Genomic DNA, 16163 nt, shown 5'->3' with positions numbered 1-16163 from the left:
ATGTTTTCTGTGTGTGTGTGTGTGTGTGTGTGTGTGTGTGTGTGTGTGTGTGTGTGCAGTTAATGGTGACTTGGAGTGTGCTATTCTCACTAAGCATAATTAAAAAAAAAGTATTGTTTCTGGTCAACCAAACAGATAGTCCCATCCTAAATCCATGCCAATCCATGGTTTGAGCATAAATTAAATTAAATTAAATTAAATTAAATTAAATTAAATTAAATTAAATTAAATTAAATTAAATTAAATTAAATTAAATTAAATTAAATTAAATTAAATTAAATTAAATTAAATTAAAAATTAAATTTATGCATTTAGCAGACGCTTTTATCCAAAGCAACAGTGCATTCAGGCTATACATTTTTACCTATCATGTTCCCCGGGGAATCGAACTCCCAACCTTGCGCTTCATAGTGCAATGCTCTACCAAATAGCTTATAACTGTCTATTTTATATGGTAGCTTATTTCTTTAGTGTAAAAATATTTTATAATTATGTGAGCTTAAAATAAAAATAAATCACATTGTAGGATATAAAGTCAAAGTTGTGAAATATAGACTCATTATGGGTGCCACACTGTGTTATATAGTCTTAATTACCTTTTTTAACTATAAAAAGTCAATAATGATATTTCAATAATATTGAGAATGGACAGGAAACTTATACTTGAGCTTTATATGCAGTAGGCTGATCTACTTAACACTTAAAGCTGTGGCATACCAAGCTGACGGATGACTGTTGTTGGGCTGTCGTTGAACTTCTGTCAGCTCAGTGAAATCTGATTGGCTGTTCAGCTTAGTGGACCAGTGCATGATCAGAATAGTGAAAGTAATAAAAGCGTGCAAATGACAAAGCCAAGAATGAACACAGAGGCTGCTCTTATTTTACATCTGAGCATTCCAGTACACAAATATTTTCATAATGAAATGGCTGTCTGGAATGTGTAAAGACCAACTGATTAGCATGATTCATATTCAAAATGGTAAGCAAGCCTGCTTTGACACAGAACTAGTTTTATCTTCTCTTTTTGAAGGACAAATATATACTACTGCCACTTGCTGATATAGAAAGTTATTTCCTCTTTTGCAAACACAGAACATACATGCTAGTTGGCTATTGCCTGCAGTCTTCGTGGTGTGTACAAGCTAATTTTTTGGGCTTAGACGCAGGTGACAACAGGCGACAACACAGTCTGCTTGTTAAACCGTTTAGTTCTTTAATGTTGGTTTGGTGCATCACAGTCTTTTTGGTGCGTCACACTGCTCCTTCAGGTCCAGTCATTCCCATTTTACCAAGCAGCCACAAACTTGCTAGAGCATACAACAAAGACATAAAAAAAAGCATTAGCAATATTGCTGTCACCATGTACATAGTGATATTTTGGTGCTCCTGGTAGGTTATATCACTTGTTTTATGGTAAAAACACAGGTGTGCTTCCTCATATACACATTTCAGTGTTTTTTTGTTAAATGTTTTTTTTTTTTCTGTTGATGTTGTTCTGTGTAGATGCACAGAATTGAGCTGAAATGCAACCCTTCAATAATATATAAGCTGAGAAATATGCTGGAAATGCAGAAACATTTGATGTAGCTGATGCAAAATTTTCTTTCAAGCCTCTTTGACTACTCTTAATCATGTAGTAACCAAACAACTCGACTGATCTGGCCCTTGCTACCACACAAAACAAGAAATGCAAACTTAACCTGCACTGTGTTCTTTATCCTTAGGAGTCTCCATATGTGATGCTGAAGAAGAACCATGAGCAGCTAGTGGGAAATGACAAATATGAAGGTTATTGTGTGGAGCTGGCTGCAGAGATCGCCAAGCACGTGGGATATTCCTACAGGCTAGAACTAGTGGGGGACGGAAAGTATGGAGCCAGAGACTCAGAGACAATGATGTGGAATGGGATGGTTGGAGAACTAGTGTATGGTGTAAGTAGCTATTATCTGTGAATGTTATCAAGTTTTGTTTGGTAAAGATTTGTTTGTTTGTTTGCTTATTTATTTTATTTTATTTTGGCTGGCATTTTAAGTCTGCATATCTCTAGCGTACATCAGTGAATTTAGCTTAAAGCTTCACTTCCTCCATTCCTTGGAGGTCCAGTCTGTAAACAGTGACACAAATATTTTCTGAAATATATAGCAAAGTGCTGGCAAAGTTTGCAGGACAGGACATGATGTGTCCAAAACTCAATGCCTCGGGTCGGGTCCAATAAAGGTAGATTTTCCCTTATGTCAGAGCATGTTTTTACAATATCTGACTTTCTGGCAATTTTAACAACATAACAACGAGTCCTAACAAAGGCCAATTAGCATGATATCATTTATAATAGCAAAATAATTTAGAATAGCAAAACCGAGGTGCATGTGTGGTTGGCTTTTATACGCACTCAGTTTTTTATTCAGAGCATTTTTACCCTGAGGCTGCAGCATTAGTTGCCTTGGAATGCTAAGCAGTGTCAGATGTACTCTGTCTACATTGGGCTAAATGCGAACACCACAGCTCAGTGTTGTCAAGCAGCATTCGTTAGATTTCTCTTCAACTTGAAGAAAATATGGCATTAATATGAAGCGTAGAGAGCAATAGCGTGTGAGGGATTCTCTTGAGGATGCAGCATTGAGTAGAACTGACTGTAGTGATTCATAATACTTGAAGTTATTTATATGTTCAGCTGCTTCTAAAATGGTGGGTAAAGCTTTTTGTTGGTTTGTGTTTGTTGTATGCAAGCTGGATCTCAACGTTTCGTAAAACATTTTCTGAATGTCTGATTGCATCACTTTCTGAGAAGTTGTTGAAACATGATTGTCAACAGTAAATCCCACATGGCACTCTTTCTTTGTTTAATGATGTAATCATATTGTCTTGTAGAAAGCAGACGTGGCTGTCGCCCCCCTCACCATCACTTTGGTCAGAGAGGAGGTCATTGATTTCTCCAAGCCCTATATGAGCTTAGGTATATCTATCATGATCAAGAAGCCCACCAAGTCAAAACCAGGTGTCTTCTCCTTCCTGGACCCATTGGCGTATGAGATCTGGATGTGCATTGTGTTTGCCTACATTGGCGTGAGTGTGGTGCTGTTCCTGGTGAGTCGCTTCAGTCCGTACGAGTGGCATGCAGATGACGAAGAGGAAGAAACGGAGCAGCAAAACCAAAACCAGAACCGACCACCGTTACCAGAAACCAACCAGTCGCCAAGCCAGGACGCTCAGAATCAGAGAGAGGAGAAGCAACCTGAACACACCAATGAATTTGGGATCTTCAATAGCCTGTGGTTTTCCCTGGGAGCCTTCATGCAGCAAGGATGTGATATCTCACCAAGGTAGGGGGACATTATCATATTTTGTTTCATCTTCCAACGCTTCCTTTACTTTTGCCTGACTCATATTCCACAAACAACATCTGTGATGGAGATAATGGGTTGTAAAATAAAGATGATCTTAATTGTCTGCTGCATTACACCATCCCTGAACTACATCTGAAATGCAGATCATGTTGAAATGAGATGCCTCAGAATATATTAAGACTGGAACAGGGAGATTTAATTTGAAGTGAAGGTAAAGATTAGATTATCGATTGACTTTTATGACTTTTATTTTTTAGTTTCTGATTACCTGCATGACCAAAACCAATTGGTCATGCAGGTAATCACACCTTCTCATTCAAAGAGTTTTCTTTATTTTCATGAATATGAAAATTGTACATTCACACTGAAGGCATTAAAACTATGAATTAACACATAATAATAAATGTGGAATTATATATGGAATTATATACATAACAAAAAAGTGTGACAATATGTCATATTCTAGGTTCTTCAAAGTAGCCACCTTTTGCTTTGATTACTGCTTTGCACACTCTTGGCATTCTCTTGATGAGCTTCAAGAGGTAGTCACCTGAAATGGTCTTCCAACAGTCTTGAAGGAGTTCCCCGAGAGATGCTTAGCACTTGTTGGCCCTTTTGCCTTCCGTCTGCGGTCCAGCTCACCCCTAAACCATCTCGATTGGGTTCAGGTCCGGTGACTGTGGAGGCCAGGTCATCTGGCGCAGCACCCCAATACTCTCCTTCTTGGTCAAATAGCCCTTGATGCCTTCAGTGTGACTCTACAATTTTCATAGTCATGAAAATAAAGAAAACTCTTTGAATGAGAAGGTGTGTCCAAACTTTTGGTCTGTACTGTATATATACTCACCTAAAGGATTATTAGGAACACCTGTTCAATGTCTCATTAATGCAATTATCTAATCAAACGATAACATGGCAGTGGCTTCAATGCATTTAGGGGTGTGGTCCTGGTCAAGACAATCTCCTGAACTCTAAACTGACTGGGATTTTCATGCACAACCATTTCTAGGGTTTACAAAGAATGGTGTGAAAAGGGAAAAACATCCAGTATGTGGCAGTCCTGTGGGTGAAAATGTCTTGTTGATGCTAGAGGTCAGAGGAGAATGGGCCGACTGATTCAAACTGATAGAAGAGCAACTTTGACTGAAATAACCACTCTTTACAAACGAGGTATGCAGCAAAGCATTTGTGAAGCCACAACACGCACAACCTTGAGGCGGATGGGCTACAACAGCAGAAGACCCCAATGGGTACCACTCATCTCCACTACAAATAGGAAAAAGAGGCTTTAGTTTGCACGAGCTCACCAAAATTGGACAGTTGAAGACTGGAAAAATGTTGCCTGGTCTGATGAGTCTCTATTTCTGTTGAGAAATTCAGATGGTAGAGTCAGAATTTGGCGTAAACAGAATGAGAACAGGGATCCATCATGCATTGTTACCACTGTGCAGGCTGGTGGTGGTGGTGTAATGGTGTGGGGGATGTTTTCTTGGCACACTTTAGGCCCCTTAGTGCCAACTGGGCATTGTTTAAATGCCACGGCCTACCTGAGCATTGTTTCTGTCCCTTTATGACCACCATGTACCCATTCTCTGATGGCTACTTCCAGCAGGATAATGTCACAAAGCTCTAATCATTTAAAATTGGTTTCTTGAACATGACAATGAGTTCAATGTACTAAAATGGCCAGATAACATACAGTATCAAATGTTGAAAGTGAGATATTTTGAAATGTTATGCCAAATATTGGCTCATTTTGGATTTCATGAAAACTACACATTCCAAAAAAGTTGGGACCAGAAGCAATAGGAGGCAGTAAAAGTTAAATGTACATATAAGGAACAGCTGGAGGAACAATTTGCAATTTATTAGGTCAATTGGCAACATGATTGGGTATAAAAAAAGCCTCTCAGAGTGGCAGTGTCTCTCAGAAGTCAAGATGGGCAGAGGATCACCAATTCCCCTAATGCTGCGGCGAAGAATAGTGGCGCAATATCAGAAAGGAGTTTCTCAGAGAAAAATTGCAAAGAGTTATCATCATCTACAGTGCATCATATCATCCAAAGATTCAGAGAATCTGGAAAAATCTCTGTGCGTAAGGGTCAAGGCCGGAAAACCATACTGGATGCCCATGATCTTCGGCCCTTAGACGGCACTGCATCACATACAGGAATGCTACTTTAATCAGGAATGCTTCCAGAAAACTTTGTTGGTGAACACAGTCCACCGTGCCATTCACCGTTACCGGCTGAAACTCTTTAGATCAAAAAAGAAGCCATATCTAAACATGATCTAGAAGTGCAGGCATTTTCTCTGGGCCAATTTTTTATTAATATGTAACTATTGTTATTTTTTAATGAAATGATACACTAAATAAGAAACTAAAAGGTCTTAATAAGTCATTGAGTCATTCATTTTATTTACCCGATACAAACTGATTTGCGTACTGCCCTGCAGAAGCTACAGAATATAATTACATGTTTCCCAGAAGACAAAATAAGCTCAGTTTACCCTGATCTTAAAATGCAGTCCTATTTCTCTGGCTGAATTGGCACTTGTTCACACAATTCTTTGTCGCTAGCATTAGTCATGAGGAAAGTGTAACCATAGGTTAGACTAGTGCTGACAACCCTGAAAGGGTCCTCTAGCCTCATTATGTGCAGATTGGCCTTGAGCCCCTGGGTGTGCTGGCTCCTCTCCTAGTGTTTGACATTTTGGTTGGACATGTATATCCTTGGCTTGAGGGAAGCAAGCAACACACTCAAACTAGATTACACTGCCAGAGAGCGTTCCATGACAGATGTGATTGTCTATGCCAGAGCACTGTGCCTGACAGTGTTTCTGCATGCTAGCTCAAGACTCCCATGGAAAACGCCATCACCTATCCCCTTTGAGCTAAAGAAGGAATGCTGAAGTAATGCAAGGTTATGAAGTCGTTAGAAAAGTCCTTGATCAGTGCTCATTGTTTGTGGGAGGTAAGTGGGTTTTCATGAACTGACATGGTGCTGAATCATCATGTTCTTTTTACCTAAGGGCTTCAGACAGTGATAGGGAGCATGTCCGGTCTTTCATGGCCCCAAAAAGTATTTTATACAGTTCTTCATCCAATTTTTATTTATTTATTTATTTAAAAAAAAAATTGTAAAAGTTTTGTTAGCTGATCTGCAATTCAGATAATTAATCCTTAAAAACAATTATAAAACACGATAGAACATAATAGTAGCTAAATTATTTGGCTACAGTAAAACAACTTAATATGCAATGATAAGAATATGAAATTATTGTTATTTATGCCATATTTATTAAGCAGTTGTTTCTTGATCTAAATGGCTAATCCAATAATAATAGTTATTATTATTGTTTTATTATTATTATATCAGTCATTTAGATAATTCAAGAAACAACTGTTTAATAAATATAAAATAAATATAATTAAAAAATATTAATAATATAATAATTTAGATTTATTAATCAATTGTCTCCTGATCTATATTATATTTCATTACATCACATTACATTACACTGCATTGCATTGTTAAGTTTAAAGTTCCATCCCTTGCTTATCTGCAAACAATGCATTAAATAACTAAGAAAAGTAAACTTAACTGTGAACAGGTGGTCATATTAGCAGGTGCGCACGCAGATAAGGATGTTTAGATGCTTTTTGTGTAAAACATCACGAAATATGAATAAAAAAAAGAATTTACACAGCGCTGGACATGAGTCCTTGTCTTGGTTGGCAGATGTATCTGTAATACTTTTAACTTATTAATTCTCTTGAAATGTTACTGTACATAAAGGTGCTTGTTCTTTGAACTGTGAGGCTATTTGTCAGCCATCTCTGAAACCACTATTTTAAAAAAGTGTTTTGGTAATGAGGATTGTGTAGGCCAGACAGAAAACACTGCTTACAGTATTTATCTCTGAAAGGAAACATGTTTGTCCTCGACAAATGTCAGAGCTGTCACTCAGAGCTCTGACTGTTCACATTGTTATTCACTCCAGTTCATCTGTCCCATTGCTTCATAATACTCCATTACCTCATCTAGCCTCTTGATTCTCTGATTAGTTCCTGATGAGGTGCTTATGAAGGGATTTAATTAATTCATTATTTCTTACAAAGGTGCCAGAAACAAAGTCTCTTTGACACCTCTCGAGACAGATAGCAAATAGAGAAGCTACTGTAACCATGTGAGCAATCAAAGCAATTAGCTTGGTTCGAGCTATGCCGTAATCTGAAGTCATGATGAGATGGCACAGATGATTAGCAAGATGCAGATAATTACTGAAGCACAACAGCCTGACGCAACTCTGATTGTATATAAATTAATAACTCAACGATTGCTGCTCTTCTTTTAGTGGTTCACCCAGAAGTGGGAATTGCAGACTGTTTACTATGCATGTAATTCACTATCACTGTCACGTCCACTAGCATCAACACTGTAACATGTCATAGCACATTTGAGTGTTGCAGCAGCCAGGCTATGGAAACAGTGTGCTTATGTGAGCTGCCTTTTTAGATTCTGACTGCTAAAAGCCACCTGTTAGTAGAAATCGTCTGTTCATCTGCATAAATTCTTTATTTGAAACACACAACTTGAGTGCTGTAGCGTTAATTGGGTTTTTCATTCATTAATGTGATTTATTTCTCTGCTCTGCATCACTGAATCTGACATAATTTCAATTAAAGGTAAAGTAAGAAAACTGTTTAAATGTAAGCACTGTCTATCTGTTGTACTGTCTATCTATTGTTCTTTCTGTCCATCTGTCTTTCTGTCATCTATCCATTCTGTCTCTCCATCATACTGTCTTTCTATCATTGTTTATAGTTCTGTCGTTGTGTCTATCTGTCATTCTGTCTGTGGTTCTGTCTATTGTTCTTTCTTTGTAACGTTCTGTCTGTTGTTTTGTCTGTAGATTGTGCTGTCCGTCTATCATTCTGTCTGTAGTCATGTCTGTTTTTTATTCTGTGTATCCTTCTGTCTGTTTATTATGTTGTCTGTCATCCTGTCTTGTTTTTTTGTTCTGTCTTTCTAACGTTCTGTCTGTCCATCATTCTATCTTTCATCATCTTGTCTGTTTTTTTATTTGTCTGTCTGTTATTCTGTCTGTTGTCCGTCTGTCTGTCATTCTGTCTATTTATCTTTCTCTCTGTTGCCCTGTCTGTCATCATGTCAGTGTATTGTTCTGTCTATCTTTGATTCTGTCTGTCTCTCCATCATTCTGTCATTCGGTTTACAGTTCTATCATTGTGTAAGTCTGTCATCCTGTCTGTCTATCTACCATCATCTCTGTAGTCCTGTATGTCTGTCGTTCTTTCTGTGAAACATTCTGTCTGTCATTCTGTCTGTTGTCTGTCTATCATTCTATTTATCTTTCTTTCTGTTGCCCTGTCTGTCTGTTGTCATGGTGTGTATTGTTCTGTCTGTCTATCATTCTGTTGTTCTGTCTGTCTGTCATTCTATCTATCATCTATTTTGAATTGTTTATCTTCTGTACTGATATTTATATATTACATGTATGTATTCTATTCTTACATTCGATTTCATATATGCAAATGGCAGCTTTTGTTATCAAAGAGTAAATGCAGGATGCTTTTAATTTTACATGTAGTTAAAACGTCTACAAGCAAGAGCAAACTTGGCTGCGCTAACTGGCCAAATCTTGACACCTTAGAAAATAAAGTGAAAATAAGTTATTTTAGCCATAGGTGTTTTCAGCGGTAAAACCCAATACCCTTATTATGAGAGACAGAAATTCCTCCACTGAATTATTGCTATGAACCTCTTGGTTTGAAGAGTGTTCACGTGAGGGATGGGGTAGATGTGATTCCTTGGAAAGCTGTCACATAAAGGCCAGATTCATTTTCCAATGATTTAAATTGTCCTGGAGGCTGATGATCAGTCTGTTCACACCGGCTGAAAAATAATCCAAGTGTGCTACAGGATATGAGCCAGGAGAAGTGAGTGTGTGTTTGTGTGTGTGTGTGTGTGTGTGTGTGTGACTGAGAATCAGAGCGGTAGTAATCCAGAGGAAGCGATACATATTGTGAGCCTTAGGAGCAGTATGTGAGATGTGGTGTGTGTTTTTGTGTCTGTATGTGTGTTTGCGCGGGGTCAGACCATCAGGCTTTGCAGCAAGCATGACAGTTCAACCCAGGCTCCGTGGTGCCGCCTTCCTCCTGCGGACCTCTGACTGTCACTTCAGCTTTGTCCAGATTCCCTTTCCCCAGTACACAAATACTCTCCCATTTACAAACACTTCCATACGCCATGACACTAGCAGGTCACGTACACATTACGTTGAGGTCACACATTCCGGTCACGAGCACATTAGTGTAATTTCAGAATACAAACACACATACAGAGAAGCCTAGCGGGAAGTATCGCTTGGGCCTTTCCCACTGTCGAGGTGACCTTGCCATCCCGAGTGGTTGGAAATCCTCTGCAGTGTTTAACAGAACTGTGAGACCAGACTAGAGTACAATCAGAGACAATCAGCATGTCACAACGTTCCCAACGGCGGCTGCCCGAGTTTCTGAAATGGAACGGACATTTTGCAGCATTACAATTTGAAACAATAGGAGACTTTATTTTTTGTTTGTTACAGTTCTGTCGTGGGTCGTCGTGTGTGATTGAGGGTATTTGAAAGAAAGGAACCTTTTACTTTGCTTTCAGTGTAGGAGTGACCCATATTCCATGGATTAGTTTGATAATTAATTTGGAGTATTCATTAGAGGATCATGCCGGCATTCTTCTAATGTGTAAGTTGTGTGTGTTCAAATACTTGTGAACCTGTAATGGTTTTTGAAGGTCCTATGACCTCTCACATACAGAAATGCACACATATATTTATAAGCATGCAAAATTGTAAGAAAAACTCTATGCAGTTCTTTCCTTTTTTTAAAATATTACACAAAATCTAAATGCATTTTGTCTGTATTAAATAATTTTGCCTTCTCAAATAATTGTTTATACCAGATGCCTAAATCCACAAAAAAATTTGGTGGTGATAATTTTGTTTGCAAACACACTACTGACTGATGGACGTTTCACACAAAACAGGCAGGTGAGAGAGATGAGAAAGAGAAGCAGAGTACAACATATATATATATATTGTGATTCAATAAGGATGCATTAAATTAAATGTAAAACAAAAAATTATAAGAAATGTTTCTTGTGCAGCAAATCAGCATATTAAACTGATTTCTGAAGGATCATGTGACACTGAAGACTGAAGTATTGATGCTGAAAAATCAGCTTTGTTATCACAGGAATAAATAACATTTTTAAATATTTTAAAATAGAAAATAGTTATTTTAAATTGTAATAATATTTTAGTGAGTGAGGTGACGTGGTCAAGTATGGTGATGACCCATACTCAGAATTTGTGCTTTGCATTTAAGCCATCCATGTGCACACACACAGTAGTGAACACACACCCGGAGCAATGGGCAGCCATATTGCTACAGCATCCAGGGAGCAGTTGGGGCTTTGGTGCCTTGCTCAGGGGTCTCATGAGGGCAGAAGAGAGAGCTGATTATTCCCCCACCAACGAATCCTGCCAGACCTGAGACTTGAAACCTTTTTCAACCTTTGGGTTACAAGTCTGACTCTCTAGCCATTAGGCAACGACTGCCCCACAACAGTCTTACTGTTATGTTACTGTTTAATACTGATTTTTTTGTAGAGACACAGGTAAAACCAAACTCTTGAATGGAAGTATATGTATTTATATCATCCATTTGTCATTCTACTTTGCTTTTGACATGAGAAAGTGTGTGCTGTGTTTTCTGAGATAATTAAAATAGAGGGTAGTTCTGTTAATGGCATTTAAGTTGACATTACTAAATAAAGTAGACTTTTATTAGAATAAGTAAGAATGAAATATCATGTTCCGTATCTGAATCTAACATTCAACAACATGCATTACCATTCCAACAATGTTCCAGTGTTAGACATTTTTGCTGCCCTATAAAAATTCAGAGTGGTTTATTGGCCCCTTTAATAACTGATAATATCATTGGAAGCTGTGAAGAGAATTTCCCTTGAAAGCAAAAGTGCTGAATGGTGCACAGCATGTACTGGAAAGTAGAACTTTAGTGCAAGCTTGGCAGAACAGAATCTTTGATTTGAAGAAGAAAAAGGTTTTCAATGTATGAGACACACAGATCAATATAATATACATGTATTGAGAAGTCACAGATCAAACCTGGCCATGTCTTCTGGACAAAAACCTTATTTTTGTTGTATTATTATTCACACAAACAAGTTAATCTTCCTCCATACATTTAATTTACTCAGTTTAACACTTGAAAATTTTGATGTTGATGCTGATGTTACTGCCCCATTGAATATCTCCAAAAAGTATAATAACTTGAATTTCTTTCTTCTTTTTTTAATACTTGGAATCATTCTTGCATACTGGCAGCTTTCATGAAAAGCTTGTAATTTCTGAAATGTGGCTTTAAAAAAAAAAAGTATATTTTCTCAGTTATATGTGAACATTTAATTGCAGTGTATTCAGTTTTAATGCATCCAGCTCCTATTTTAAGGAAAGAAACACAATTATACAGTATATTACTAAGATGTTTTATTGTAACCGTTAACGCAGCAGTCCTCCAGTCTTTTCATTTAGGCTCATATAAGTGATGTTCCAGACATTTTACATGAGACCGTTCTGAAGATAATTAAATTCTGCCACACAAAGGCTGAAAATGACTTTGCTTTTGTTTAAACTCTGATCAGGATCTGATTTATAACTATATCTCAACCATTAAGGTGGCCTTTCTTCATCATATATGCCTGCTGATAAAGTAATTAATTTACTGATTAATCATTATCTTCCCATTTTGTGCACAATTAGTAATGAAAATCATATTAAAAATAGGACTCTTCATTATGAGTTTAATTTGATAAAGAAGATTACTACAATATTTCCGGCTAATAACCACCTGTTTTGTTCTGCTGTACTTGTTTCCTCCACAGATCTCTCTCTGGTCGTATAGTTGGAGGTGTGTGGTGGTTCTTCACTCTGATTATCATCTCCTCCTACACGGCCAACCTGGCTGCCTTCCTCACTGTGGAAAGGATGGTGTCACCCATCGAGAGTGCTGAGGATCTGGCTAAGCAAACAGAGATCGCCTATGGGACTCTGGATGGAGGATCCACCAAAGAGTTCTTCAGGGTAAGAGGGAAGTAATTTACTTTACTCTCAGGAAAGATGTGCAAAAATTATACTTTTATCAGTGCCCTCAAAGATTGAGCCTTAGTTTTGTACCTTATCTTCCACTAAAAGTGCATGTTAGTACTTTACGATACTAATATTCAGCCTTAAGGTATTAATATGCACCCTTTATGAGTAGATAAGGTACAAAGATGAGGGTACTACCCTGATAAGAAGCTGTTGTAGCCCTGAAGGTACTATATTTGCACATTTTATCTGTACATTGAGTATTCAAAGAGAGAACTGAACAAAAATGGTTGCAGTCTTCCTGAAATGGCACTGTGAAAGACTATGATATCAGGTACTTTGTCTATTTGAAATCTAAGTTTAGAAATGTAAAAATAGACTGAAGCATTTCAACTGTGGCTGCTTTGTGTGAGGAAAAAGCCAGAAATTCAAGTTGTTATTCAATGATAATTGGCACGTGTGCTGTAGATCAAAAAAATTATCAAAAATATGGTAAAAACAGTAATATTGTGGAATATTATTACAATTTAAATTCTCTTTTTCTCTTTGAATCTATTTAAAAAAAAATGCAGCATTACTCTAGTTTTCAGTGTAACACGATCCTACAGAAATCATTCTAATATGCTGATTTGATGCTCAAGAAATGTTTTTACATTTTTTTGTACTTTTGATCAGTCTGACTTCGTTATATCCATCCTCAGAGATCAAAGATTGCAGTTTTTGAGAAGATGTGGTCCTACATGAAATCTGCAGACCCTTCTGTATTTGTGAAGACTACAGACGAAGGTGTCGTACGGGTGAGAAAGTCCAAAGGGAAATATGCTTATCTGCTGGAGTCCACAATGAACGAATACATCGAGCAGCGCAAGCCATGTGACACCATGAAGGTGGGAGGAAACCTGGACTCAAAGGGCTATGGAATAGCAACACCCAAAGGATCTGCCCTGAGGTACGCCTGAGCCTCCTAACATTTTAACCAAAATTTTTTTCTTTTTGACAATGTGATTCTTTGAAAATCTGAGAGTTTACACTGGAGAGATGAGGAGATTACAAAAGACAGCTGAAGTGTGAAGAGTTTTCTCTTACAATAATGTAATGAAGTAGCTACAACTAAAGTTAAATTAGACTTTGTCTTTCCTACAAAGTTCTGTTTGTCGAACTTGAACGTCTCCATTGTAATCTCTCATTTTATGTGTTGACTGGAATTAGTTATAATTGTGTGTTTTGTACCATCAACTCTCATCACAGCAAAATTTGTACTCTTGTTTGTTATAATTCCATCATCAAGAGGAAGATTTTTTTATGTTTTTGTGTGAAAACCAAGTCTAATTGTACTTTTGCGTCTCACTACATTGACTGAATGCATTCCATTTCTTCTATTCTTCATAACCTTCATACATGAATCAAAGAACACATCCTTGCGAAGAAGTTCTGACCACAGCGGCCTACAAAGCCCACTGTGTTTTTCTTTAAATGCAAAATCTGATTTGAATAAGAGCTGTGTGCCTGTTCAGCAGAATTGAACTGTAGGGAAGAGTTCCCAAGAATTAATTTCATCATCTAGACTCCATTTAACAATATAAATTATCGTTGCTCGCCAAGGCTGCATCTATTTGATCAAAAATACAGTAAAAATAGTTATATTTCTTATTCTTCTGGTTATTTATGGATAATTACCCGGACGTCTCGACCATTGACAGAAAACTACTTACTTCCACGTTGAAAAATACGTTGGATATTCAGCAGTCATTCCCAGTGTCATGATTCTTCGGAATTCATTCTAAGGATTCTAAGGACACTTTTCTTATTATTATCAGCGGTGAAAATAGTTTTGTGGCTTAATGTTTTTGTGGTTACTGTGATACTTTTTGTTTAGTAGACTAATCTTTAATAAATAAAAAATAACGGTTCTTTTGAACAGTTACTTTTGATCAATGTAATGCATCCTGTACACATGAAATTGCATATTGATTTAACAAAAATGAGGCACACACAGATAATTTAAGGGAGTTCTTAAAATACAAATACGTATGATTTTAAATGGGTTAGTTCATTGAAAAATTTAAATTATGTCATTAATGACTCATGTCATTCCAAACATGTAAGACCTCCGTTTATCTTTGGAACACAGTTTAAGATATTTTAGATTTAGTCCGTGAGCTCTCAGTCCCTCCATTGAAGCTGTGTGAACGGTATACTGTCCATGTCCAGAAAGGTAAGAAAAACATCATCAAAGTAGTCCATGTGACATCAGAGGGTCAGTTAGAATTGATCAATCTTTCAATCTTTCATTCATTATCTGGCTCGGCTCGGTGTTCATCTTCAGTTCTCTCTTTACATCAGTTCAGTCAGTGTACTGTTTGAGTAAATGAATTACTCCGGGATATTGGTTTGTTTTAACTCAGATGGAATCTCAGCCACATTAAAAAAAGTTAACAGCTCAAGTCATTTGTGGATTAATGTGTATTGGAGACGAGAACCATTTCAAACGATTCAGTTCGATTTGGTGAACTGATTCAAGAAAATCCGGTTACATCGAGTGATTCGTTCGCGAACTGGATATCACTAAACTGCACAGTTTTGTACTCTCTCACAACAGACACGAAAGAGAAGACAATCCTGAATAAAGTCATAGTTTTTGACCAAAATGTATTTTCGATGTTTTTTAAAAAATTCTAACTGACCCTCTGATGTCATGGACTACTTCGAAGATGTTTTTCTTACCTTTCTGGACATTATACAGTACATATATTTTCAATAGAGGGACAGAAAGCTCTCGGAATAAATCTAAAATATCTTACACTGTGTTCCGAAGATGAACGGAGTTATTCATGACATCATTTTCATTTTTGGATGTACTATCCCTTTAAGACCTTTCAAACAGTAACAAAAATTTTCACTCCTGAAAAAAAAACACTCCTGAACAAAAAAAGAGTAGTCTTTTTTCCAGTCTGGAGCTAATAAATGTAAATCAGATGTTGACCGTTGACTTTTTCACTATCTTTCTCTCAAAAATCCTCTCTTAATGCGCTCCATTTCAGATGTTGAGATGGTCTTATCCACCATTATCCTTCCTGACATTCTTGTTGTCTTGTGTACCCTGCAGATTTCAGATTAATGTTCATGGATGAAGTCTAGCTTTGTTTTAGCCATCCATAAGCACACTGGCCTCTTTCTCCCCCAGTCTCGAGGGGTGCAGAAAGAAGTCAGCGATTTTACTGAGAAAGTCACCCTCACAAGTGAGAATAGGCTGCATTAAGAATGCTCTGGGCTTAATTGCAGTGGTGGGATTCCCAAAAAATGAAATGTACAGTGAAACAGATTATCCAGAGCTAATCTACAGTAATATCAACTTAATCTGGGGATCCTCTTACCGGACCACGCTGTGACAAAGGGCTTAAATCCAGAGCTAATTCATCCTGTTTCCTCACTTACAATCTGGGTATTGCTTGGTAAAATCTCTCATAATTTGGTCAATTTTTTTTACACTTTAGCACAACACAAGACAACTAATATCACATCAACAAGCCCAGCAGAGCCAGGCACACAGTCAGATCAGTTTTATGTTCTGTTCACTTCCTCTACGACTTAATAGACTCACTTTTATTTGACACAACCTCTGCCTCG

The 16163-nt window shown here is 37.3% G+C and overlaps 1 protein-coding gene across 3 annotated transcripts in view; it reads left to right on the top strand.

The window, feature by feature from the left end:
- The window catches only part of LOC113064336 (glutamate receptor 1), a 59691-nt gene that overhangs the window by 27164 nt on the left and 16364 nt on the right, over nt 1–16163 (top strand). For all 3 annotated transcript variants that reach the window (XM_026235075.1, XM_026235073.1, XM_026235076.1), the window contains 4 exons: nt 1725–1931; nt 2869–3320; nt 12332–12530; nt 13238–13485. In XM_026235075.1, the coding sequence (XP_026090860.1) occupies nt 1725–1931; nt 2869–3320; nt 12332–12530; nt 13238–13485 (1106 nt within the window). The remainder of the gene's footprint in view (nt 1–1724; nt 1932–2868; nt 3321–12331; nt 12531–13237; nt 13486–16163) is intronic.

This window comes from Carassius auratus, chromosome 46 (assembly GCF_003368295.1).
Source record: "Carassius auratus strain Wakin chromosome 46, ASM336829v1, whole genome shotgun sequence".
Classification (NCBI taxonomy): Eukaryota; Metazoa; Chordata; class Actinopteri; order Cypriniformes; family Cyprinidae; genus Carassius; species Carassius auratus.
Note: the sequence above shows the minus strand (reverse complement) of the source record. Positions and strands in the feature narration are given on the sequence as shown.